General features: G+C 48.0%; 1 protein-coding gene across 5 annotated transcripts in view; it reads left to right on the forward strand.

Moving 5' to 3' along the window:
- The first annotated feature begins 222 nt into the window (after positions 1-222).
- Positions 223-27,453, forward strand: part of ATXN2L (ataxin 2 like) — a 531,841-nt gene continuing 504,610 nt past the window's right edge. For 3 of the 5 annotated variants that reach the window (XM_069243923.1, XM_069243922.1, XM_069243924.1), the window contains exon 1: positions 540-810. In XM_069243923.1, coding sequence (XP_069100024.1) covers positions 671-810 — 140 coding nt within the window. In that variant the 5' untranslated portion in view covers positions 540-670. Of the gene's footprint in view, positions 811-27,453 lie in introns of all 5 variants that reach the window. The other 2 variants (XM_069243921.1, XM_069243920.1) reach the window with 2 other exon arrangements.

Consider the following 27,453-nt stretch of genomic DNA (forward strand, 5'->3'; position numbering starts at 1 on the left):
AGACCATATAAAGATTTAATTACTTAAAGCGTTTTACTGAGTTCTCTCCTCATGACCTTTAGCGAATCGTTTATTTGTCAAGTTTCCCGTATTTTACTGCCCACGAAAACAATATGTACACACACACTGAAGTGGCTGCTCTCGAGAATTAATTGGTAACTGCGCGCTCCACCCGGAGGCGGAAGGAGACAGGTAGCCGGAAGTAGTTAGACATTTTCGGTTGTGGCGCGCGCAATGGGAAGTGTCGTCACCCGCAGGATATATACCCCTGAAACAAAAGTTCCGCGGCACGCACGAGAGATTGAGTATAGTTAGCAAAGGGTAGATTTTTGGAAGTAGAAGAGCTCACAGCAGTTACCAGCGCGAACTTTTGCGCATGTGGATTTCCTCTTTTGACTTTTTCAAGGGAGGACGCACCGCGCGTTTGTTTTAATTGCGATTGTCGTATGCAGATTGCGCCACGTTCCTTAAGTAGATCGTTTGTGCGCGCGTTCTTCCTTCCTCTTCTCCGGTATTTTTTTTTTACGTTCTGTCTGTTGCGTGCATGCGCTGGATATTAGTGCTGTATTATTGAGTTTAGCGTTGATACGCATGCGCGAAGCATTCTGTACTACACTCTCTCCATTCTTGGTTGGTCTCGCGCGTCTTCCTTCCATTTTCCGCTCGTGCTATGATGATGAAGCCGCCCTCACAGCAGGCCACGACCGGACGGAAGACAGTCATGGCTGGAACAGGGATACCCTCGGCCGGTAGCTCCAACGGTGTCTTGAGCCCAGGACTACGGCAAGACCGTCACGGAGGTGGTGGCAGGTAAGAGCCAGTCTTGGGCGCGGGCACAGCGGCATCGTGTGGTGTGGCGGATGATTGACATTACATCCGTCAAATGAGTACTAAACGCAGACTTCCTGGACTGTCTTTGAAGACAAGTTAAAAGATCCCACGGCAAGGGTAGTAAACGATATACAAATACCATTTATTTCCCAGTTTCCATATAGCATCGTGTAACATCCACACGGCATGCCAATTGAGCTTTTATAGTAACTCGCGGACCAGTTTTATTTCTATGTATAACCCTCACTTCTCGTTGGTCGTTTCAGCTCCCCCGTTTTTGCAAAACCTTTAGAAGCTCGATATCCTATTTCCCCAGCGTCACAGTTTGCATGATGATTTGTCGAGTCTACGTTTAATAGAAGCGTTGTTATTTAACTATAATTTTAATGTAATTTTGGGCACTTTGAGCTCCCTGGTTTGTACAGAGACTATTGTAGAAAGAGTGAAACATGCTAATTAAATTAATTGGTTGTGCTGTAGTGGCTGTGATGTTACCCAATTTTATGACAAACTTCTAAATATTTTTAAAAGGTTATTGTTGTGTTTTTATGTGCTCTTTTGATTTTTAACGCGTATGGTCCAGGGACACCTGGGAGTCTGCGCTGAACATTTAGGGGGTCCGTGGTTGAATGAAAATGTATACAAATGAAGAAGCAAAATCTAAATAGATAGATTTTTTTTTTTTTAGTTCTATAAATATGAAGGAATTTGAGGCTACATATAAATTTGAAGCTGTCAGATTGATTGCTGTAAGAAGTGCAAATGCATCAAACTGACATAGTATGGATGAGGGGCGGCCTCTGTTTAGTTTACAAAACCCCCAACCTTCCTGTTTGATGGACTCTTTATATTTTATATTTAGTTGTTGTAAGGAAATGCCTCCTTGGCTTGTTTACCTCTTGACTTTTTGCCTTTGCTGATGCTAAGTTTTGATTGAAAGTGTGCTGGGACCCTGCTAACCAGGCCCCAGCACCAGTATTCTTTCCCCTAAACTGTACCTTAGCTTCCACAGTTGGCACAGCCCTGGCACTCACATAAGTCCCTTGTAACTGGGACCCCTGGTACCAAGGTCCCTGATGCCAGGGAAGGTCTCTAAAGGCTGCAGCATGTCTTATGCCACCCTGGAGACCCCTCACTCAGCACATGCACACTGCCTCACAGCTTTTGTGTGCTGGTGGGGAGAAAATGACTAAGTCGACATGGCACTCCCCTCAGAGTGCCATGCCAATCTCACACTGCCTGTGGCATAGGTAAGTCACCCCTTTAGCAGGCCTTACAGCCCTAAGGCAGGGTTCACTATACCAACGGTGAGGGCATATTGTAAGAGGCTGGCCTGGCTTGTAGTGGGTACCAGAGGTACTTACACCTTGTGCCAGGTCCAGTTATCTCTTATTAGTGTAGAAGAGGTGTTTCTAGCAGCTTAGGCTGATAAAAGGTAGCTATGGCAAAGCAGCTTAGGCTGAACTAGTAGACATGTAAAGCTCCTACTAGACCACAATATCATAAGAAAACACAATACACAGAAGTACTAAAAATAAAGGTATTTTTATGACTATATGCCAAAAGTATCTCAGTGAGTACCCTCAGTATGAGGATAAGTTATATACACAAGAGAGAGATACACACACACACACCAAAATTATGCAGGTTATAGCAAGAAAAGTAATGCAAGTAGTGTAAAGTTACAATAGATTGCAATAGGAGCACATAGGTATAGGGGCAACACAAACCATATACTCCAAAAGTGGAATGCGAACCACGAATGGACCCCAAACCTATGTGAGCTTGTAGAGGGTCACTGGGACTGTAAGAAAACAGTGAGGGTTAGAAAAATAGCCCACCCCAAGACCCTGTAAGGTAGGTGTAAAGTGCACCTACTACCCCCAGAGAGCACAGAAGTCATGATATGGGCATTCTGCAGGAAGACCAAACACCAGCAATGCAACAACAGTGGATTTCCGGACCTGAGTTCCTGTAAGGCAAGGGGACCAAGTCCAATAGTCGCGACAGTGTCAAGAGTGGGCAGGAGCCCCGGAAATGCCAGCTGAGGGTGCAAGGAAGATGCCACCGGTTGGAAGAAGCTTGGAGTTCTGCAAGAAAGAAGAGGACTAGGAACTTCTCCTTTGGAGGATGGCTGTCCCATGTCGCGATGAAGCTTGCAGAGGTGTTCCCACGCAGAAAGACCGCAAACAAGCCTTACTGGCTGCAAGGGTCACGGTTAGCGTTTTTGGATGCTGCTGTGGCCCAGGAGGGACCAGGATTTCACCACTTGGATGAGGAGACCGAGGGGGCGCCCAGCAACGTGGGGAGCCCTCACAGAAGCAGGCAGTACCTGCAGAAGTACCTGAACAGGCACTTAGAAGAAGAGTGAACCGGAGTCCACCCGAAGTCACAAAAGGGAGTCCCACGACGTCGGAGGACAACTCAGAAGGTTGAGCACTGCAGGTTAGAGTTTCGGGGACCAAGGCTTGGCTGTGCACGAAGGAAATCCTGGAAGAGTGCACAGGAGCCGGAGCAGCTGCAAATCACGCGGTACCCAGCAATGCAGTCTAGCGTGGGGAGGCAAGGACTTACCTCCACCAAACTTGGACTGAAGAGTCACTGGACTGTGGGAGTCACTTGGACAGAGTTGCTCAGTTCCAAGGACCACGCTCGTGCTGAGAAAGGACCCAGAGGACCGGTGATGCAGTCTTTTGTTGCCTGCGGTTGCAGGGGGAAAATTCCGTCGACCCACAGGAGATTTCTTCAGAGCTCCTGGTGCAGGGAGGAGGCAGGCTACCCCCAGAGCATGCACCACCTGGAAACAGTCGAGAAAGCCGGCAGGATGAAGCGATACAAGGTTGCTAGTAGTCGTCTTGCTACTTTGTTGCGGTTTTTCAGGCGTCCTGAGCAGTCAGCGGTCGATCCTTTGGCAGAAGGTGAAGAGGGAGATGCAGAGGAACTCTGGTGAGCTCTTGCATTCGTTATCTGAAGAATTTCCCAAAGCAGAGACCCTAAATAGCCAGAAAAGGAGGTTTGGCTACCTAGGAAGGAGGATTGGCTACCAAGAGAGGTAAGAGCTTATCAGAAGGAGCCTCTGACGTCACCTGCTGGTACTGTCCACTCAGAGCAGTCCAGTGTGCCACAAACACCTCTGTTTCCGAGATGGCAGAGGTCTGGGACACACTGGAGGAGCTCTGGGCACCACCCCTGGGAGGTACTGGTCAGGGGAGTGGTCACTCTCCTTTCCTTTGTCCAGTTTCGCGCCAGAGAAGGGCTGGGGGGATCCCTGAACCGGTGTAGACTGGCTTATGCAGAGATGGGCACCATCTGTGCCCATCAAAGCATTTCCAGAGACTGGGGAAGGCTACTCCTCCCCAGCCCATCACACCTATTTCCAAAGGGAGAGGGTGTCACACCCTCTCTCAGAGGAAGTCCTTTGTTCTGCCTTCCTGGGCCAGGGCTGCCTGGACCCCTGGAGGGCAGAAACCTGTCTGAGGGGTTGGCGGCAGCAGCTGCAGTGGAGACCCCGCAAAGGCAGTTTGGCAGTACCCGGGTTCTGTGCTAGAGACCCGGGGGGATCATGGACAATTCCATGATCTTAGACATGTTACATGGCCATGTTTGGAGTTACCATCGTGACGCTGTACATAGGTAGTGACCTATGTACAGTGGGGAATTTGCCCTGAACGATGTGGGGGCACCTTGGCTAGTGCCAGGGTGCCCACACACTAAGTAACTTTGCACCCAACCTTCACTAGGTGAAGGTTAGACATATAGGTGACTTATAAGTTACTTAAGTGCAGTGGTAAATGGCTGTGAAATAACGTTGACGTTATTTCACTCAGGCTGCACTGGCAGGCCTGTGTAAGAATTGTTACACCTCCCTATGGGTGGCAAAAGAAATGCTGCAGCCCATAGGGATCTCCTGGAACCCCAATACCCTGGGTACCTCAGTACCATATACTAGGGAATTATATGGGTGTACCAGTATGCCAATGTGAATTGGTAAATTTAGTCACTAGCCTGTTAGTGACACATTTGGAAAGCAGAGAGAGCAAAACCACTGAGGTTCTGGTTAGCAGAGCCTCAGTGAGACAGTTAGGCATCACACAGGGAACACATACAGGGCACATACTATGAGCACTGGGGGTCCTGCCTGGCAGGGTCCCAGTGACACATAGACTAAAACAACATATATACAGTGAAATATGGGGGTAACATGCCAGGCAAGATGGTACTTTCCTACACATATGTGCATGAGCACTATGCCCCAACAGTGTCTAAGCAAAACCTTAGACATTTTAAGTGCAGGGTAGCCATAAGTGTATATGGTCTGGGAGTTGGTCAAACACGAACTCCACACTTCCATAATGGCTACACTGAAATCTGGGAAGTTTGGTATCAAACTTCTCAGCACAATAAAAGCACACTGATGCCAGTGTACAATTTATTGTAACATGCACCCAGAGGGCATCTTGGAGATGCTCTCTGAAAACGTACCTGACATCTAGTGTAGGCTGAGCAGTTCCTGCCACAAACCAGACAAGTTGCTGGCCACATGGGGAGAGTGCCTTTGTCACTCTGTGGCCAGGAACAAAGCGGGAGGAGGTGCTTCACACCTCCCCTGCAGGAACTGTAACACCTGGTGGTGAGCCTCAAAGGCTCAAACTTTTTGTTACAGCGCCCCAGGGCATCCCAGCTAGTGGAGATGCCTGTCCCTCCGGCCACTGCCCCCACTTTTGGCAGAAAGGCTGGAGGAGATAATGAGAAAACCAAGGAGGAGTCACCCACCAGTCAGGACAGCCCCTAAGGTGCCCTGACTGAGGTGAGCCCTGCCTTTAGAAATCCTCCATCTTAGTTTTAGAGGATTCCCCCAATAGGATTAGGGATGTGCACCCCTCCCCACAGGGAGGAGGCACAGAGAGGGTGTAGCCACCCTTCAGGACAGTAGTCATTGGCTACTGCCCTCCCAGACCTAAACACACCCCTAAATTCAATATTTAGGAACTCCCCAGAACCTAGGAAAAGGAATTCCTGAACTACAAAGGAGGACTGCTGACCTACAAGCCTGCAGAGACGACGGACAACAACTGCTTTGGCCCCAGCCCCACCGGCCTGTCTGCAGAGTCAAAAACCTGCAACCAGCGACGCATCCAACAGGGACCAGCGACCTCTGAAGCCTCGGAGGACTTCCCTGACCCCCAGGACCAAGAAACTCCTGTGATCAACGGATCTGCTCAACAATCCAGAGGCCCCCCCCTGACCGCGACTGCCTGTAACATGGGCCCGATGCCTGGACCAAGCCCGGCACCTGCAGCCCCCCGGACCTGTAGGAACCGAACCTCAGTGCAGGAGTGACCCCCAGACAACCCTCTGCCTAGCCTAGGTGGTGGCTGTCACGACTGCACCCAGCCGCCCCTGTGCCACTGAGGGTGTGTTTGTGTCTCCCCCCCCGCCCGAGGATTTGGGTACTTACCTGCTGGCAGATTGGAACCGGAGCACCCCTGTTCTCCATAGGCGCATATGAGTTTTGGGCACCTCTCTGACCTCTGCACCTGACAGACCCTGAGCTGCTGGTGTGGTAACTTTGGGGTTGCCTTGAACCCCCAACGATGGGCTGCCTATGCCCCAGAACTGAGATTTAAGTGTTTTACTAACCTTCCAAACTAACCTTTTACCTACCTCCCCCAGGAACTGTTGATTTTTGCACTGTCAGCTTTTAAAATAGCTTATTTTCATTTTAATAAAGACTGTCTGACATTGCTTTTATTCAAAGTTCCTAATTTACCTGTGTGAAGTACCTTGCATTTTATGTGTTTACTTCAAAGCTTGAACCTGTGGTTCTTAAAATAAACTTACACATATATTTTTCTATATTAAAAACCTATTGGCCTGGAGTAAGTCTTTGAGTGTGTGTTCCTCATTTATTGCCTGTGTATGTTCAACAAATGCTGAACACTACCCTCTGATAAGCCTACTGCTCGACCACACTACCACAAAATAGAGCATTAGAATTATCTAATTGTGCCACTATCTCACCTCTTAGTGCGCACAGTCCAAGGGTTCACTTATTTTTCTTTGAAATAGTATATACAGAGCCAACTTCATACAGTTGTGCATTAAATATTGAATCATTTGTATATTTGAGTGCTTGTTTCTGTATTTTTTTGTGTTTTGAGGTTCAAATAATGGAAAAGTTAAAGCTGCTGACGTCCACTCGATTCCTCGCAATTTATTTATTTTTTTAATCTGCGCCAGCATTAAGTTGTGCTTTCTTAAAACTTACTGCAATATTGAGGTTAGCTACCCTGTTGAGCGTGAGTTGCTTTCAAGGTGGGTTCTTCCATTTCTAATATCTTAATCAGGTTTCTTAACATACAGATAGTGTAAGGAAATGCCTCCTTGGCATGGTTGCCCCCTGACTTTTTGCCTTTGCTGATGCTATGTTTACAATTGAAAGTGTGCTGAGGCCTGCTAACCAGGCCCCAGCACCAGTGTTCTTTCCCTAACCTGTACTTTTGTATCCACAATTGGCAGACCCTGGCATCCAGATAAGTCCCTTGTAACTGGTACTTCTAGTACCAAGGGCCCTGATGCCAAGGAAGGTCTCTAAGGGCTGCAGCATGTCTTATGCCACCCTGGAGACCTCTCACTCAGCACAGACACACTGCTTGCCAGCTTGTGTGTGCTAGTGAGGACAAAACGAGTAAGTCGACATGGCACTCCCCTCAGGGTGCCATGCCAGCCTCTCACTGCCTATGCAGTATAGGTAAGCCACCCCTCTAGCAGGCCTTACAGCCCTAAGGCAGGGTGCACTATACCATAGGTGAGGGTACCAGTGCATGAGCATGGTACCCCTACAGTGTCTAAACAAAACCTTAGACATTGTAAGTGCAGGGTAGCCATAAGAGTATATGGTCTGGGAGTCTGTCAAACACGAACTCCACAGCACCATAATGGCTACACTGAAAACTGGGAAGTTTGGTATCAAACTTCTCAGCACAATAAATGCACACTGATGCCAGTGTACATTTTATTGTAAAATACACCCCAGAGGGCACCTTAGAGGTGCCCCCTGAAACTTAACCGACTATCTGTGTAGGCTGACTAGTTTTAGCAGCCTGCCACAAACCGAGACATGTTGCTGGCCCCTTGGGGAGAGTGCCTTTGTCACTCTGAGGCCAGTAACAAAGCCTGCACTGGGTGGAGATGCTAACACCTCCCCCAGGCAGGAATTGTCACACCTGGCGGTGAGCCTCAAAGGCTCACCTCCTTTGTGCCAACCCAGCAGGACACTCCAGCTAGTGGAGTTGCCCGCCCCCTCCGGCCAGGCCCCACTTTTGGCGGCAAGGCCGGAGAAGATAATGAGAAAAACAAGGAGGAGTCACTGACCAGTCAGGACAGCCCCTAAGGTGTCCTGAGCTGAAGTGACTCTAACTTTTAGAAATCCTCCATCTTGCAGATGGAGGATTCCCCCAATAGGGTTAGGATTGTGACCCCCTCCCCTTGGGAGGAGGCACAAAGAGGGTGTACCCACCCTCAGGGCTAGTAGCCATTGGCTACTAACCCCCCAGACCTAAACACGCCCTTAAATTTAGTATTTAAGGGCTACCCTGAACCCTAGAAAATTAGATTCCTGCAACTACAAGAAGAAGGACTGCCTAGCTGAAAACCCCTGCAGAGGAAGACCAGAAGACGACAACTGCCTTGGCTCCAGAAACTCACCGGCCTGTCTCCTGCCTTCCAAAGATCCTGCTCCAGCGACGCCTTCCAAAGGGACCAGCGACCTCGACATCCTCTGAGGACTGCCCCTGCTTCGAAAAGACAAGAAACTCCCGAGGACAGCGGACCTGCTCCAAGAAAAGCTGCAACTTTGTTTCCAGCAACTTTAAAGAACCCTGCAAGCTCCCCGCAAGAAGCGTGAGACTTGCAACACTGCACCCGGCGACCCCGACTCGGCTGGTGGCGATCCAACACCTCAGGAGGGACCCCAGGACTACTCTGATACTGTGAGTACCAAAACCTGTCCCCCCTGAGCCCCCACAGCGCCGCCTGCAGAGGGAATCCCGAGGCTTCCCCTGACCGCGACTCTTTGAACCTAAAGTCCCGACGCCTGGGAGAGACCCTGCACCCGCAGCCCCCAGGACCTGAAGGACCGGACTTTCACTGGAGAAGTGACCCCCAGGAGTCCCTCTCCCTTGCCCAAGTGGAGGTTTCCCCGAGGAATCCCCCCCTTGCCTGCCTGCAGCGCTGAAGAGATCCCGAGATCTCTCATAGACTAACATTGCAAACCCGACGCTTGTGTCTACACTGCACCCGGCCGCCCCCGCGCCGCTGAGGGTGAAATTTCTGTGTGGGCTTGTGTCCCCCCCGGTGCCCTACAAAACCCCCCTGGTCTGCCCTCCGAAGACGCGGGTACTTACCTGCAAGCAGACCGGAACCGGGGCACCCCCTTCTCTCCATTCTAGCCTATGCGTTTTGGGCACCACTTTGAACTCTGCACCTGACCGGCCCTGAGCTGCTGGTGTGGTGACTTTGGGGTTGCTCTGAACCCCCAACGGTGGGCTACCTTGGACCAAGAACTAAGCCCTGTAAGTGTCTTACTTACCTGGTTAACCTAACAAATACTTACCTCCCCTAGGAACTGTGAAAATTACACTAAGTGTCCACTTTTAAAACAGCTATTTGTCAATAACTTGAAAAGTATACATGCAATTTTGATGATTTGAAGTTCCTAAAGTACTTACCTGCAATACCTTTCGAATGAGATATTACATGTAGAATTTGAACCAGTGGTTCTTAAAATAAACTAAGAAAAGATATTTTTCTATATAAAAACCTATTGGCTGGATTTGTCTCTGAGTGTGTGTACCTCATTTATTGTCTATGTGTATGTACAACAAATGCTTAACACTACTCCTTGGATAAGCCTACTGCTCGACCACACTACCACAAAATAGAGCATTAGTATTATCTCTTTTTACCACTATTTTACCTCTAAGGGGAACCCTTGGACTCTGTGCATGCTATTCCTTACTTTGAAATAGCACATACAGAGCCAACTTCCTACATTGGTGGATCAGCGGTGGGGTACAAGACTTTGCATTTGCTGGACTACTCAGCCAATACCTGATCACACGACAAATTCCAAAATTGTCATTAGAAATTCATTTTTGCAATTTGAAAGTTTTCTAAATTCTTAAAAGTCCTGCTAGGGCCTTGTGTGTTAAGTCCCTGTTTAGCATTGTCTTTTTAGAGTTTAAAAGTTTGTTAAAAGTTTGAATTAGATTCTAGAAACAGTTTTAGATTCTTAAAAAAGTATTCCAACTCTTAGCAGAATAATGTCTGATACAGAGATGCAGGTGGTGGAACTCGACACCACACCTTACCTCCATCTTAAGATGAGGGAGCTAAGGTCTCTCTGTAATATAAAGAAAATAACCATTGGCTCCAGACCTACCAAAATTCAGCTCCAGGAGCTGTTGGCAGAGTTTGAAAAAGCCAACCCCTCTGATGATGACCTCACAGAGGAAGAAATTAGTGACTTGGAGGCCAATGTCCCTCCTCCAGTCCTAAATAGGGAGAACAGGACCCCTCAAGTCCTGTCTCCAACTGTGTTAGTCAGAAATAGTGAGTCCCTCACAGGAGGGTCCCACATTTCTGAAATCACTGAGGATGCTCTCAGTGAAGATGACCTCCTGTTAGCCAGGATGGCCAAAAGATTGGCTTTAGAGAGACAGCTCCTAGCCATAGAAAGGGAAAGACAAGAGATGGGCCTAGGACCCATCAATGGTGGCAGCAATATAAATAGGGTCAGAGATTCTCCTGACATGTTAAAAATCCCCAAAGGGATTGTGACAAAATATGAAGATGGTGATGACATCACCAAATGGTTCACAGCTTTTGAGAGGGCTTGTGTAACCAGAAAAGTGAACAGATCTCACTGGGGTGCTCTCCTTTGGGAAATGTTCACTGGAAAGTGTAGGGATAGACTCCTCACACTCTCTGGAAAAGATGCAGAATCTTATGACCTCATGAAGGGTACCCTGATTGAGGGCTTTGGATTCTCCACTGAGGAGTACAGGATTAGGTTCAGGGGGGCTCAAAAATCCTCGAGCCAGACCTGGGTTGACTTTGTTGACTACTCAGTGAAAACACTAGATGGTTGGATTCAAGGCAGTGGTGTAAGTAATTATGATGGGCTGTACAATTTATTTGTGAAAGAACACCTATTGAGTAATTGTTTCAATGATAAACTGCATCAGCATCTGGTAGACCTAGGACCAATTTCTCCCCAAGAATTGGGAAAGAAGGCGGAGCATTGGGTCAAGACAAGGGTGTCCAAGACTTCAACAGGGGGTGACCAAAAGAAAGGGGTCACAAAGACTCCCCAGGGGAAGGGTGATGAGACAGCCAAAACTAAAAATAGTAAAGAGTCTTCTACAGGCCCCCAAAAACCTGCACAGGAGGGTGGGCCCAGAGCCTCTTCACAAAACAATGGGTACAAGGGTAAAAACTTTGATCCCAAAAAGGCCTGGTGTCATAGCTGTAAACAGCATGGACACCAAACTGGAGACAAGGCCTGTCCCAAGAAAGGTTCCACTCCAAACTCCCATCCAGGTAACACTGGTATGGCTAGTCTCCAAGTGGGATCAACAGTGTGCCCAGAGCAAATCAGGGTCCACACTGAAGCTATTCTAGTTTCTGAGGGTGGGGTGGATTTAGCCACACTAGCTGTCTGGCCGCCTAACATGCAAAAATACAGACAGCAACTCTTAATTAATGGGACTAGAATAGAGGGCCTGAGGGATACAGGTGCCAGTGTCACCATGGTGACAGAGAAACTGGTTTCCCCTGGCCAATACCTGACTGGAAAAACTTACACAGTCACCAACGCTGACAATCAGAGAAAAGTACATCCCATGGCAATGGTTACTTTAGAATGGGGAGGGGTCAATGGCCTGAAACAGGTGGTGGTCTCCTCAAATATCCCAGTGGACTGTCTGCTTGGAAATGACCTGGAGTCCTCAGCATGGGCTGAGGTAGAACTAAAAACCCATGCAGCAATGCTGGGTATCCCTGAACTGGTGTGTGTGAAAACAAGAGCACAGTGCAAGGCACGGGGTGAACAAGTAGAGCTGGAGTCTGGAAGAATGGCCCAGCCTACCAAGAGAACAGGGAAGTCAGCTGGGAAACCAACTGCAACACAGCCAAAGAAAGGGAACCTCTCTTCTCAGGAAGAAGTTCTGCCCTCTGAGGGAACTGAGCCTTTGGAGCTTGAACCTTATCAGGTTGAGCTCTTAGGCCCAGGGGGACCCTCAAGGGAGGAGCTGTGTAAGGGACAAGAAACCTGTCCCTCTCTTGAAGGCCTTAGGCAGCAAGCTGCTGAAGAGTCCAAAGGCAAGAAAAATGGAACGCATAGGGTCTATTGGGAGGATGGACTCCTGTACACTGAGGCCAGAGACCCCAAACCTGGTGCCACTAGGAGAGTGGTAGTGCCTCAGCTGTTCAGGAAGTTCATCCTAACATTGGCCCATGACATTCCCCTTGCTGGACATTTGGGACAAACCAAGACGTGGGAGAGGTTAGTCAACCACTTCTACTGGCCCAATATGTCCAACATGGTTAAGGAGTTTTGCCTCTCCTGCCCCACCTGTCAAGCCAGTGGTAAGACAGGTGGGCATCCAAAGGCCCCCCTCATTCCACTTCCAGTGGTGGGGGTTCCCTTTGAAAGAGTGGGTGTGGACATAGTTGGTCCACTGGAACCTCCCACAGCCTCAGGAAATATGTATATCCTGGTAGTAGTGGATCATGCTACCAGGTATCCTGAAGCTATTCCCCTTAGGTCGACTACTGCCCCTGCAGTAGCCAAGGCCCTCATTGGTATCTTTACCAGAGTGGGTTTCCCTAAGGAGGTGGTGTCTGACAGAGGTACCAACTTCATGTCAGCATACCTAAAGCACATGTGGAATGAGTGTGGAGTGACTTATAAATTCACTACACCATACCATCCACAAACTAATGGCTTGTTTGAGAGATTCAACAAGACATTAAAAGGCATGATCATGGGGCTCCCAGAAAAGCTCAAAAGGAGATGGGATGTCCTCTTGCCATGTCTGCTTTTCGCTTACAGAGAGGTGCCACAGAAGGGAGTAGGATTCTCACCCTTTGAACTTCTGTTTGGTCATCCTGTAAGGGGACCACTTGCCCTTGTTAAAGAAGGCTGGGAGAGACCTCTCCATGAGCCTAAACAGGACATAGTGGACTATGTACTTGGCCTTCGCTCTAGAATGGCAGAGTACATGGAAAAGGCAACCAAAAACCTTGAGGCCAGCCAACAGCTCCAGAAGTTTTGGTATGACCAAAAGGCTGCACTGGTTGAGTTCCAACCAGGGCAGAAAGTCTGGGTTCTGGAGCCTGTGGCTCCCAGGGCACTCCAGGACAAATGGAGTGGCCCTTACCCAGTACTAGAAAGGAAGAGTCAGGTCACCTACCTGGTGGACCTGGGCACAAGCAGGAGCCCCAAGAGGGTGATCCATGTAAACCGCCTTAAGCTCTTCCACGACAGGGCTGATGTCAATCTGTTGATGGTAACAGATGAGGATCAGGAGGCAGAGAGTGAACCTCTCCCTGATCTTCTGTCATCAGACCCAAAAGATGGCACAGTAGATGGAGTGATCTACTCCGACACCCTCTCTGGCCAACAGCAAGCTGATTGTAGGAGAGTCCTACAACAGTTTCCTGAACTCTTCTCCTTAACCCCTGGTCAGACACACCTGTGTACCCATGATGTGGACACAGGAGACAGCATGCCTGTCAAGAACAAAATCTTTAGACAATCTGACCATGTTAAGGAAAGCATCAAGGTGGAAGTCCACAAGATGCTGGAATTGGGAGTAATTGAGCGCTCTGACAGCCCTGGGCTAGCCCAGTGGTCTTAGTCCCCAAACCTCACACCAAAGATGGAAAGAAAGAGATGAGGTTTTGTGTGGACTACAGAGGGCTCAATTCTGTCACCAAGACAGATGCTCATCCAATTCCAAGAGCTGATGAGCTCATTGATAAATTAGGTGCTGCCAAATTTCTAAGTACCTTTGACTTGACAGCAGGGTACTGGCAAATAAAAATGGCACCTGGAGCAAAAGAAAAGACAGCATTCTCCACACCTGATGGGCATTATCAGTTTACTGTTATGCCCTTTGGTTTAAAGAATGCCCCTGCCACCTTCCAAAGGTTGGTGAATCAAGTCCTTGCTGGCTTGGAGTCCTTTAGCACAGCTTATCTTGATGATATTGCTGTCTTTAGCTCCACCTGGCAGGATCACCTGGTCCACCTGAAGAAGGTTTTGAAGGCTCTGCAATCTGCAGGCCTCTCTATCAAGGCATCCAAATGCCAGATAGGGCAGGGAACTGTGGTTTACTTGGGCCACCTTGTAGGTGGAGGCCAAGTTCAGCCACTCCAACCCAAGATCCAGACTATTCTGGACTGGGTAGCTCCAAAAACCCAGACTCAAGTCAGGGCATTCCTTGGCTTGACTGGGTATTACAGGAGGTTTGTGAAGGGATATGGATCCATTGTGACAGCCCTCACTGAACTCACCTCCAAGAAAATGCCCAAGAAAGTGAACTGGACTGTGGAATGCCAACAGGCCTTTGACACCCTGAAACAAGCAATGTGCTCAGCACCAGTTCTCAAAGCTCCAGATTATTCTAAGCAGTTCATTGTGCAGACTGATGCCTCTGAACATGGGATAGGGGCAGTTTTGTCCCAAACAAATGATGATGGCCTTGACCAGCCTGTTGCTTTCATTAGCAGGAGGTTACTCCCCAGGGAGCAGCGTTGGAGTGCCATTGAGAGGGAGGCCTTTGCTGTGGTTTGGTCCCTGAAGAAGCTGAGACCATACCTCTTTGGGACTCACTTCCTAGTTCAAACTGACCACAGACCTCTCAAATGGCTGATGCAAATGAAAGGTGAAAATCCTACACTGTTGAGGTGGTCCATCTCCCTACAGGGAATGGACTTTATAGTGGAACACAGACCTGGGACTGCCCATGCCAATGCAGATGGCCTTTCCAGGTTCTTCCACTTAGAAAATGAAGACTCTCTTGGGAAAGGTTAATCTCATCCTCTTTCGTTTGGGGGGGGGGTTGTGTAAGGAAATGCCTCCTTGGCATGGTTGCCCCCTGACTTTTTGCCTTTGCTGATGCTATGTTTACAATTGAAAGTGTGCTGAGGCCTGCTAACCAGGCCCCAGCACCAGTGTTCTTTCCCTAACCTGTACTTTTGTATCCACAATTGGCAGACCCTGGCATCCAGATAAGTCCCTTGTAACTGGTACTTCTAGTACCAAGGGCCCTGATGCCAAGGAAGGTCTCTAAGGGCTGCAGCATGTCTTATGCCACCCTGGAGACCTCTCACTCAGCACAGACACACTGCTTGCCAGCTTGTGTGTGCTAGTGAGGACAAAACGAGTAAGTCGACATGGCACTCCCCTCAGGGTGCCATGCCAGCCTCTCACTGCCTATGCAGTATAGGTAAGCCACCCCTCTAGCAGGCCTTACAGCCCTAAGGCAGGGTGCACTATACCATAGGTGAGGGTACCAGTGCATGAGCATGGTACCCCTACAGTGTCTAAACAAAACCTTAGACATTGTAAGTGCAGGGTAGCCATAAGAGTATATGGTCTGGGAGTCTGTCAAACACGAACTCCACAGCACCATAATGGCTACACTGAAAACTGGGAAGTTTGGTATCAAACTTCTCAGCACAATAAATGCACACTGATGCCAGTGTACATTTTATTGTAAAATACACCCCAGAGGGCACCTTAGAGGTGCCCCCTGAAACTTAACCGACTATCTGTGTAGGCTGACTAGTTTTAGCAGCCTGCCACAAACCGAGACATGTTGCTGGCCCCATGGGGAGAGTGCCTTTGTCACTCTGAGGCCAGTAACAAAGCCTGCACTGGGTGGAGATGCTAACACCTCCCCCAGGCAGGAATTGTCACACCTGGCGGTGAGCCTCAAAGGCTCACCTCCTTTGTGCCAACCCAGCAGGACACTCCAGCTAGTGGAGTTGCCCGCCCCCTCCGGCCAGGCCCCACTTTTGGCGGCAAGGCCGGAGAAGATAATGAGAAAAACAAGGAGGAGTCACTGACCAGTCAGGACAGCCCCTAAGGTGTCCTGAGCTGAAGTGACTCTAACTTTTAGAAATCCTCCATCTTGCAGATGGAGGATTCCCCCAATAGGGTTAGGATTGTGACCCCCTCCCCTTGGGAGGAGGCACAAAGAGGGTGTACCCACCCTCAGGGCTAGTAGCCATTGGCTACTAACCCCCCAGACCTAAACACGCCCTTAAATTTAGTATTTAAGGGCTACCCTGAACCCTAGAAAATTAGATTCCTGCAACTACAAGAAGAAGGACTGCCTAGCTGAAAACCCCTGCAGAGGAAGACCAGAAGACGACAACTGCCTTGGCTCCAGAAACTCACCGGCCTGTCTCCTGCCTTCCAAAGATCCTGCTCCAGCGACGCCTTCCAAAGGGACCAGCGACCTCGACATCCTCTGAGGACTGCCCCTGCTTCGAAAAGACAAGAAACTCCCGAGGACAGCGGACCTGCTCCAAGAAAAGCTGCAACTTTGTTTCCAGCAACTTTAAAGAACCCTGCAAGCTCCCCGCAAGAAGCGTGAGACTTGCAACACTGCACCCGGCGACCCCGACTCGGCTGGTGGCGATCCAACACCTCAGGAGGGACCCCAGGACTACTCTGATACTGTGAGTACCAAAACCTGTCCCCCCTGAGCCCCCACAGCGCCGCCTGCAGAGGGAATCCCGAGGCTTCCCCTGACCGCGACTCTTTGAACCTAAAGTCCCGACGCCTGGGAGAGACCCTGCACCCGCAGCCCCCAGGACCTGAAGGACCGGACTTTCACTGGAGAAGTGACCCCCAGGAGTCCCTCTCCCTTGCCCAAGTGGAGGTTTCCCCGAGGAATCCCCCCCCCTTGCCTGCCTGCAGCGCTGAAGAGATCCCGAGATCTCTCATAGACTAACATTGCAAACCCGACGCTTGTGTCTACACTGCACCCGGCCGCCCCCGCGCCGCTGAGGGTGAAATTTCTGTGTGGGCTTGTGTCCCCCCGGTGCCCTACAAAACCCCCCTGGTCTGCCCTCCGAAGACGCGGGTACTTACCTGCAAGCAGACCGGAACCGGGGCACCCCCTTCTCTCCATTCTAGCCTATGCGTTTTGGGCACCACTTTGAACTCTGCACCTGACCGGCCCTGAGCTGCTGGGGTGGTGACTTTGGGGTTGCTCTGAACCCCCAACGGTGGGCTACCTTGGACCAAGAACTAAGCCCTGTAAGTGTCTTACTTACCTGGTTAACCTAACAAATACTTACCTCCCCTAGGAACTGTGAAAATTGCACTAAGTGTCCACTTTTAAAACAGCTATTTGTCAATAACTTGAAAAGTATACATGCAATTTTGATGATTTGAAGTTCCTAAAGTACTTACCTGCAATACCTTTCGAATGAGATATTACATGTAGAATTTGAACCGGTGGTTCTTAAAATAAACTAAGAAAAGATATTTTTCTATATAAAAACCTATTGGCTGGATTTGTCTCTGAGTGTGTGTACCTCATTTATTGTCTGTGTATGTACAACAAATGCTTAACACTACTCCTTGGATAAGCCTACTGCTCGACCACACTACCACAAAATAGAGCATTAGTATTATCTCTTTTTACCACTATTTTACCTCTAAGGGGAACCCTTGGACTCTGTGCATGCTATTCCTTACTTTGAAATAGCACATACAGAGCCAACTTCCTACAGATAGGTACAGTCCTCACAACAAGCGTTGTCGTTTCAGGAATGTCCCTTGTTAGACTTGACCTCCTTAGGTTGGTCATCCCCCAACTTTTTGCTTGCCTCCCTGCATTTTTCTGACACAGTTTTTGCTGGTTTTAGGACTCTGCGCACTTTACCGCTGCTAACCAGTGCTGAAGTGCATATGCCCTCTCCGCTAAACATGGTAACACTGGTCCCTACCTGTAGGGAAATGCCACTGTTGGCATGGTTACCCCCTAACGTTTTGCCTTTTGTTGGTGCCAGCTTCGATTGAAAGTTTGTTCGACCCTGCTATCTTTCCCTAAACTGTACCTTTGCTTCCACAGTTGATACAGCCCTGGCACACAGATAAGTCCCTTGTAACTGGTACCCCTGGTACCAAGGGCCCTGTGGCCAGGGAAGGTCTCTAAGGACTGTAGCATGTATTATGCCACCCTGGGGACCCCTCCCTCAGCACATGCACACTGCCTCACATCTTGTGTATGCTAGTGGGGAGAAAAAGACTAAGTCAACATGGCACGTCCCTCAGGGTGCCATGCCCACAACCCACTGCCTGTGGCATAGGTAAATCACCATCTAGCAAGCATTACAGCCCGAAGGCAGGGTGCACTATACCACAGGTGAGGGCATAGCTGCATGAGCACTATGTCCCTATAGTGTCTAAGCCAATTCTTAGACATTGTAAGTGCAGGGTAGCCAGAAAGAGCATATGATATGGGAGTTTGTCAAACACGGACTCCACAGTTCCTTAATGGCTACACTGAAATCTGGGAAGTTTGGTATCCAACTGCTCAGCACAATAAATCCACACTGATGCCAGTGTGGGATTTACTGAGAAATGCACCCAAAATACATCATGGAGATGCCCCCTACCTGCCAGCCCAACTGCTAGTACTAGGCTGACTGGTCTCTGCCAACCTGCTACTCCCAGGTACGTTTCTGGCCACATGGGGTGAGAGCATTTGTGTACTCTGTGACCTGTAACAAAGCTTGTTCTGGGTGGAGATGCTTCACACACCCCCCTGCAGGAACTGTAACACCTGGCGGTGAGCCTCAAAGGCTCAAGTCTGGTGTTAAAACGCCCCAGGGCACTCCAGCTCATGGAAATGCCTGCCCTCCTGGACACAGCCCCCACTTCTGGCGGCAAGTCCAGAGGAGATTATAAGAAAACAAGGAGGAGTCACCCTGCAGCCAGGACAGCCCCTAAAGTGTCCAGAGCTAAGATGGCCCCTTCCTTAGAAAATACTCCATCTTGCTTTGGAGGATTTCCCCCAATAGGATTAGGGATGTGCCTCCTCCCCAAAGGGAGGAGACACAAGGAGGATGTAGCCACCCTCATGGACAGTAGCCATTGGCAACTGCCCTCCAGCCCTAAACACACCCCTAAATCGAGTATTTAGGGGCAACCCTAAACCCAGGGAAACAGATTTCCTGACGACCCGAATAAGGAGGAGGACTGCTGACCTAAAAAACCTGCAGAGACAATAACTGACTTGGACCGATCCCTACCGCAACAGCGATGCAGCCTGCTGGCCTAGCGACCTCTGCCGACTCAGAAGACTGCCCTGCAAATCCAAAGGACCAAGAAACTCCTGTGGACAGCGGCTCTGTCCAAAGCAACAAGAATAAACCATCTTTACAGGGACTCTCACCTCACGGCTGAAGCATGAGTCCCCACCACTGCACCTGACGCCCACGCCCGTGTCCAGAGAAACCAACACCGCAGAGAGGACCCCCAGGTGACTCTGACGTGTCTGCCCTGAGCTGACCTCCCTGCACCCTCACGATGATGCCTGCAGAGTGAATCCAGAGGACCCCCACTTACTGTGACTGCCTGGTAACAAAGAACCCGACATCTGGGAGAAGCACTGCACCCGCAGCCCCCAGGCACATGAGGAACCAACTACTGGAGCAGTAGTGACCAGCAGGCGGCCCTCACCTTTGCCCTGTCAGTGGCTGGCACCAGAAGTGCCCATCGTGTCCTGCCTGCATTGTCTGAGTGTCCCCCGGGTCCTTCTATTGATTTCACTACAAAACCCAACCCCTGTGCCACTGAGGGTGTATTTTGTGTACCTGTGTGGGACATGTAAATTAAATGCTACAGTGGGCCTGCAGCACTGATTGTGCCATCTACATAAGTAGCCTCTTAACCATGTCTCAGGCCTGCCACTGGAAGGCCTGCGTGTGCTGTTTCACTGCCCCCACGACTTGACGTTTAAAACTACCTGCCAAGCCTTAAATTCCCCTTTTTCTACATGTAAGTCACCCCTAAGGTAGGCCCTAGGTATCCTACAGGGCAGAGTGCTATGTAGGAAAAAAGGCAGGCCATTTAATTGTGTTTTATATGATCTGGTAGTGAAAAACTAATTCGTTTTACTCTACTGTGAGGCCTGCTCTTCTCATAGACTAGCATTAGGACTGCCCTTATACTTTCAAGTGGTAGATTCTGATCTTGAAGTAGTAGCCATGTCATATTGTCTATTGCCAGAATGCTAATAGAAAATCCTGCTTACTGGTGATGTTGGATTTAATATTACTATTATAAAATGCCGCATTTAGAAAGTGGTCATTTTTCTGCCCTTAGTACCATCTGTGCCTTACAACCAGTCTCCAATCCACTTCTGATCTGTGCTGGTTGACACCTTCCCTTGTGTATTCCACCCACACAACCATAAACACAGGGCACTCAGTCACATCTGCATTAATCTACAAACAAACTGAATGGGTCTTCCTAGACAGGAAGTGTGGAGGGGCTCACGCTTACATTTCAAAAGCCAGGGTCCTCCCCTCACACAAAGGACTGATGCTTCCCAGGTACTTCGTGAGGCACTTTAAAAGTTTCATAAATATGAAGGAATTTGACATTTGAGGCTACATACAAGGTTGATGTTACAAAGACACAACAATTGATTTGATTTCTAAGGATTGAGACTCTTTTAAATCTTTTAAAAGGGATATTTCAATTTGTGCTTATTGGATCTTTGTCGTTTTGACTTAAATACTGTATTTTTGTGGTGTTTTCACTGTTACTGTATGATTTATTGCACAAATACTTTACACATTGCCTTCTAAGTTAAGCCTGACTGCTCACTGCCAAGATACCAGAGGGTGGCCACAGGATACTTTGGATTGTGTTGTGTCTTATCCTGACTAAGATTGTGGCCCCTGCTTGTAAAAGGATGTATACCTCTGCCAACTAGAGACCCCATTTCTAGCATCCCTATATTGTAGAACATTGTTTTACTTTTCCCTTCTCTCCCTGCCGCTTTACTCCTTGCAGTTTTTCATCATTGACCTAAATGCACCGTACCAAACGCAAGATTTAAAGCATCGCACCCCAACCATTTCAGTAAATGATCATGGCATGAAATTTGATTGCATTTTAAGTATACAGTGCCTTTAACATTCCCCTAGTTCGTTTGATTTTACCCATTGCCAAAGTAAAAGAGGTATGTACTTAAGTGTTAATGTCCTGCTGATCTTTGTTTTCAATTTGCTTTTTATTTTCTCATTTGAAAATTTATAAACCACCTGATGCCTTTCTGAAGTGCAGAGAGCAGGACGTAGGCTCAGCCTGTCGAAGCCCATGCCTGCACTTTAGGGCACACTTTGGGAACACCAGCAGCCCTGAGGAATTTCCAAATGGGTGGAACAAAACATATTTGTTGGCTATTTTGTACAATTTCAAATCAAGAACTACAAAATAAAGCATCTACTTACAACTAACGCTGTGGTTTAAGGCCTGTGTCACTTTGTGAATAAAAAAAAAAAAGACAATGACAATGTTTTTATATGGCTAGAGTGCAATCCGATTTCACTCACTGATATTTTCTACAGCCTGCAGCAGGAATTGTTGCTATAGAAGCAACAAATGAAGGACATGGTCTGTGCGTACGTTCTTAATTGCTACTGCTTCTAATAGTAAATTGGCACAATAAATTACATGGTGATCAGTTACATTCTTCTATCAGAAGTCAGCATAGTTTAGACTCAAGGGTTAATTGGATGAGGATCATTTTGGGGTCTGAAGCTTCAAAGAGTCACATTTCCAATCCTTTTTGGATCATAAGGTAATTTTGCCATTTCATAGTGTTTTATACCTGGAGAGGAAGGTTCATGTACTGCTTGACAAAAGGCTCCAGTTGAGCCGCCTTTTGTGCTAAGAGGAACTTTGTGGCTGGCTGTGGAACTGATTGTCTTTTTAGGTTGAGCTTGGCAGCACTGTGTGCAAGCCGTGCTGTATTCAATACAGACTTAACCTCGCCCACTCTTGCCATTTGTTCTTTGTTGTGCTTGTCTTGAATGCTTCCTTTTTATTTGTGTGCTTAGTTCCCTCCCAGGGAATTTCACTAAGACATTTTTGTTGGCTTTCACACTACGTTCACGCTTACTCCTGTTTCAGTGTGTGATGGTACCATCTCCTGTGTTGTACTTGGTTCTACATTGCTTAAAACGCATCTCACCAGCCTTTTCATTTTTCTGCTAAGGCCACAAATGCTTATCTCACCTCTCATGGTCTATCGTTGTTCCAGGGATGGCTTGTTATAATTCTTCCCTGGTATTGGTGCACGCGCTCCCTTCCTCGGGCTGCAGCTGCCTCCTCCTGCTTTAAATCATGGTTATCAGATCTGCCCTATTTTTGCCTAAAATTGCTCAACAATGAAGCCTACAGCCCTCAACGAATGTGCTCTTAGAGCTAACTAAAAACACGCACCCGCAGAGTGGCTTCAGATGTCAGTATTTATGAGGGAGATTGTGTATCTGGGAAACAATTTAAAGCAGACTTGCAAACCTCAGTAAACCATTGGATGCAAGTGTAAAAACCGGCTTTCCGCTGCCTCAGTAGGGAACTCCTTAACACAGTGGTCTTCAAACTTTTTAATGCCGCGTCCCCCCAGTTGAAAAATAGAAATCATTGGGCCCCCCTTCAGAATTTTTCACAAGTATTTTATAAAGATGGTAATGTTTAAATATGTTTAGACCTATTTAAACATTGCAGTTAAGCACTGTTATATTTGTTTAAATGCAAAAACATGCTTCTGCTTAAAACTAAGGCCTGTTATCTGTATAATGCTTCTTTTGGCCAGAGTCTGACCCCCAGTTTGAAGACCTCTGCTTGACACAATGTTGCATTAGCATCGAAAGGAAAGGTCTGGTAGGCAGGATTAGTGGGTGAGGCATAGGCTTTTCTCACTCCTTCTTTGACGAATCTGATCTGAAGAACTTATTTATTTATTTTGGTGTTTACAAAGCTCTATAACTTGGAAGCACTGAGTCTTTAAGTGGAACGACATTTGGCAGACAACAATGCCTTTTATAGACAGCTATCCTCCAGCTGTCTAACCTCAAGCCGGTCTGCGGAGGATCGTAGGCACCACATGAAAGAATAAAAGAAAAGCACGTTTTGTTGATTTATTTATTTTTTTGTGTCATGTAATTGCGCGATGTTTAATTTTGCACAGAGCCCAAATCAGCAGGTGTCTAACTCTGGCTTTTCTAAATAGTTAGCTGTGCAAAGATCAAGACAGAGTTAGCGAAAATGAAGGTTCCCCCCTCCCCCAAACTTCTCTACTCTTGCCGTGGATGTTGCAGAGGGCAAGATTGTGCCATCCAGGACAGCTTGCCCTTGCCCACACATAGTGTGATATGCAGAGAGCGTGATCAAATGTGATGTTATTGGTCTTGTCTGTTTATTTGTTGTTATTAAGTGGAAACTATACCCAAACTGGTTTCAGAGAGCTTTATAGAGAAGGTATGAAAACCCCAATCACACACATCCCTGTGTTTATTGACGGTAAAGCAGAACTGATTATTTACAGCACGTTTGTCAGGAATTCAAGAGCTTTATAATAAGTCACTGAAATTATGCGTCAGGGAGGACCAAAGTCTGCTGCAGGGTAGGCTAAAATATGCAGAAAGGAAGGGAACATTTTGTGGAGTAATGTAACATATTTTCTGGTAGTAGTACTTAAGTGTATTTATATGTCAATATAATTAACTGTCTGGGCTTACATTTCACCATAGTACCAGATGAACACACAAATATAGCAATAAATCTAAGGAGTTACCCTCGACTTCATGTTTTCCCAGTGATTTTTAGCACGTAAAAGCAGCCTAATCCTTGAAACTCACGGGCTTAAAAATCAATCATTTGCAATGCAGTGGGTCTCAGGTTTGCTCGAGTGAGAGTGTTTAGTGTTGTAAATTCCTAATTGGACGTTTCTTAACACATAAATTGAAAATTAAAAGTAAAACAATTGACATAACAATGCAAAGCGATACAGCCGCCATGAGCGTGAAGGAGGGACACAAATGGAAAAAGAAGTTTGCTTGCAGTCAAACATATTGGCAAAAGTGCAATTATCCATGTAGCAGGGTCGATGCCCAAGGCGGTAACAAAACTGCACCAAGGAGGGACAAACTTAAAGCATTTACCAATGATGACAAATGATTTTTGAAAGGCAAACCCATGAACTAGTGATTTGAGTGTGGTGGGCGTGGTTAAAAGCCCAGATAGATTACAACACGGCAGAATGCTTGCATGGTTGACCTTTGCTAGCAAATTAAACCACACATGAAACCAGTATTGACGGCATGGCCATTCTAGAGCAACGAAGTTGACCGGGGTACCCTCACTCAATTCCTGATAACAGCAGAGCAGATCATCAACGCATCTATACATTAAAGCTTCCATGTTTGGGGAAAAAAGTGGTTGGAGGGAAAGTGAACTTTTTAAAACTCAATAGATTTTCACATGAGGATATATACATATCCATATTTGCTTGTGCAAAAATTGTAGTCCACAAATACTTTCTAGTAGTATGATTTCCTGGTCTAATTCTGTAAATTGCTTTTGAGTTCATGAAATACATTAATCTGCACTAATGCAAAGACATGCCATAGGTGTACTTTTGTGACTTTTCTTTAACAGTCTGGTTCATAATGAGGCCTAGTGTTAACCAAGGACTTCCTGTTTTATTAAAATTCTATCTCTCAGTAGCCATCTATTGGCTGGTTTTACTGTAAGTGAGAGACTCCTTGTGAATGAACAGATTGATATCCGCGCATCAAGTAATTTTGTTCAGGGCCAGGAAGTAATGTGTGTTTTTTTTGAGACCCAAAAATATTTGTGCTTTTTTCAATGTTTGTTACAGTGGTGAAGGCTTGCTATCTCCCACAACAGTAAAGTTGTTAAAAAGCCATGTTAAAACAAGACACACACTAACCAAACCAAAAAAAAACTGGCCACCAATGTCTGACCTATTGACTTTAATGCTTGTTTGTTTTCATGTTTCCCATAATCTTGTTGAAACTGGGTAAAACATTTTTTTCCCATTATGATTTTTTTTTTTAAAGTACTAGCCTGCTTTACTAAATGCTGCTCTAAAGAAGTGTTACTCCGAAGTTCACAGTAGTTTAGCAAAACCTTTTTTCCCCTGGTTTTTTAAATTTATTTATTTATGCAAATTATACAATTCCATAACCGCCCGCGAATCATATAACAAACAAGGGAGATACAGTGGTGTAACAAATATAACGCATGTAACGATTGGAGGCAAATCGCAGTGATCAAACATCTCAACTAATGAAACATGGCCGAAGTCAGCAGCCTCCCAGCCATCCAGCAGCATAACCCCAAGGAGCACGCCACAAGAATAAATCCAATGAGTATTCACAGGGTCGCGAACATGGCCAACACAAACCAACCAACAAAGCAAAGGCGACGGAGCAGGCACGTACAGCAAGGGTCCACTGTCAGACATTACATACTTCGCACACAGAACATCTCAACCCAATCCGATCAATGTCATAATGTAACGTGACCCAAAAAAAAATCCTCTCATACATTTCAATCCCGAGAGTCCAAAAAAGCGCGGAAAGGCGCCTAAATATCTTTAGGACGAGAATTCGCAGGGGCCAGCTCCCAGAAAATTGACAACTGTTCCTGACAGAACGCAGCATCCCGCAGCCAGTCAGCTCTACGCGGCACCCTACCCCGCCCCCAGCACATTGCCACCCTATGCTTTGCCAGGAGAAGCAGCATGCCCACCAGTCGCCTACATGCCGGTGGCACCCCATCCAGCAGGCCTAGCACCGCCATCACAGGAGAGAGGCACAACCAGGCCAGTCATTCCAGCAATGTCATGCATCACTTCCTCCCAAAATGCACGCACCTCAGCACAATTCCACGCTAGATGCAAGAAGCCAGCGTCCGGAGTATGGCAGCGCTCGCAACGTGCATCAGCCCTCAGACCCATAGCACATAAGCTACGAGGGGTGTAATACAACCGATGCAGAAATGTAAAGTGGATGAGCCGCAGTCTATAATTAGGCGACAACATTCGCATATGCGCACAACAGCTCCGCCACATTTCCTCGGTGAGCTACTCCCCCACATCTTAGGTGCATGCTCCCACTTAGTCTTAACAGCCACCACCACTGCCCTCCGCAGCTCCTGCATGCACCCATACAATCTGGTAATAAGCCTCCGAGAAGACTGCGCACACCACAGCAACTCCAAGTCTACAGCCGGGAGACCAGGATACCGCGCCCGAAGCATTGCATAAACCTGCAGCAAATATAACCTATGCAACGGGTTGTCAGCTCCCGCCCGCAGCGCCTCCTCCGGTTCCAACAAACCTTCATTCTCAAACCAAGCTCCCAGCAAAGACCGCTCAGATACTTCAAGGAACTCAGGCAGGCACCCTCATGAGACATCCGCTCATCCGCCACGTCCAGCACCGGCATTGCTGGGGCAAAAAGCAGCCCCGTCCCAGATCTACGCTCCAGAGCCGCCCAAGCCCTGGGAGTGCACGCCACACTATCTATCCCTCGCACGAGTCCGAGACAGACATCCAAGAACTCTCGGCCGCCGATCTGGCCAGACCAGATCACTCTCAGGCGCAACGTGAGGTAAATACCGGATAGGATGAATCCAGAAATATGCTAAGTGGGCCTGTGCGTAATAATAATAATAAAGTTCCAGTTCAGGCCCCCATTTCGAACGGCAGCGTCAGCTTCTCCCAAGAAATCCTAGGCTAATCCGGAAAAAAAGATAACTCCATGTTACCATATAGCACTGGGCGGCGTTCCCGGGCCAGGCGCAGCACCGTATCCGTCACGGTAGTTTAAGAGGCGAAAAACAACAGGGCGTGGGGGGGGGGGCCGAGGGCCCAGCGATCGATGAGCCCTTTCCACCAGCATGCGAGACAACTTGCCTGGGAACAAATCAGCAAGCAGCTTCTCCATGAAGTCCTCCATTCTACCCATGGCTGGGTAAACCAAGCATCCTGACATTATCACGCCGAGAGCGCGCCTCCAAATCCTCATTCTTATTCCTGATAACCTCCAAGACACGCTCCATCTGCAACAGACGCTCTCTCCCCCCATGTCCCTGGTCCTCCAGCTCTGATGTGCGTGATTCAAGTTGCTCTAAACAGGCATCATGCTCATCCAGCTTGGCGTCAATCCCCGCCAAGCTACTCTTGAGATCCAAAAACATGGACTGAACCTAAGTATCCGAAGACCCTTCCTCCAACTGCACCTCTCCATTCGGAGGCCCCGGGGTGCCCCCCCTTCCATCTGTCTCCATCAAAAGAAAGCTTTGCCTGCTGCTGCTCTGCCTTGCCCATACCACACAGCACCGGGGAGCCAGCTGCCAGCAAACCCCTGAGAACCAGGGGCCCTACATATCAAACAATAGCGCAAGGCTCAGCCAGGGCCCCCAGCAGAGAACTCCAACCACCTCCAGCCAAGCAGCGCTGGCCAAAATCAGGTGAATTCCAGAGA

This window comes from Pleurodeles waltl, chromosome 7 (assembly GCF_031143425.1).
Source record: "Pleurodeles waltl isolate 20211129_DDA chromosome 7, aPleWal1.hap1.20221129, whole genome shotgun sequence".
Classification (NCBI taxonomy): Eukaryota; Metazoa; Chordata; class Amphibia; order Caudata; family Salamandridae; genus Pleurodeles; species Pleurodeles waltl.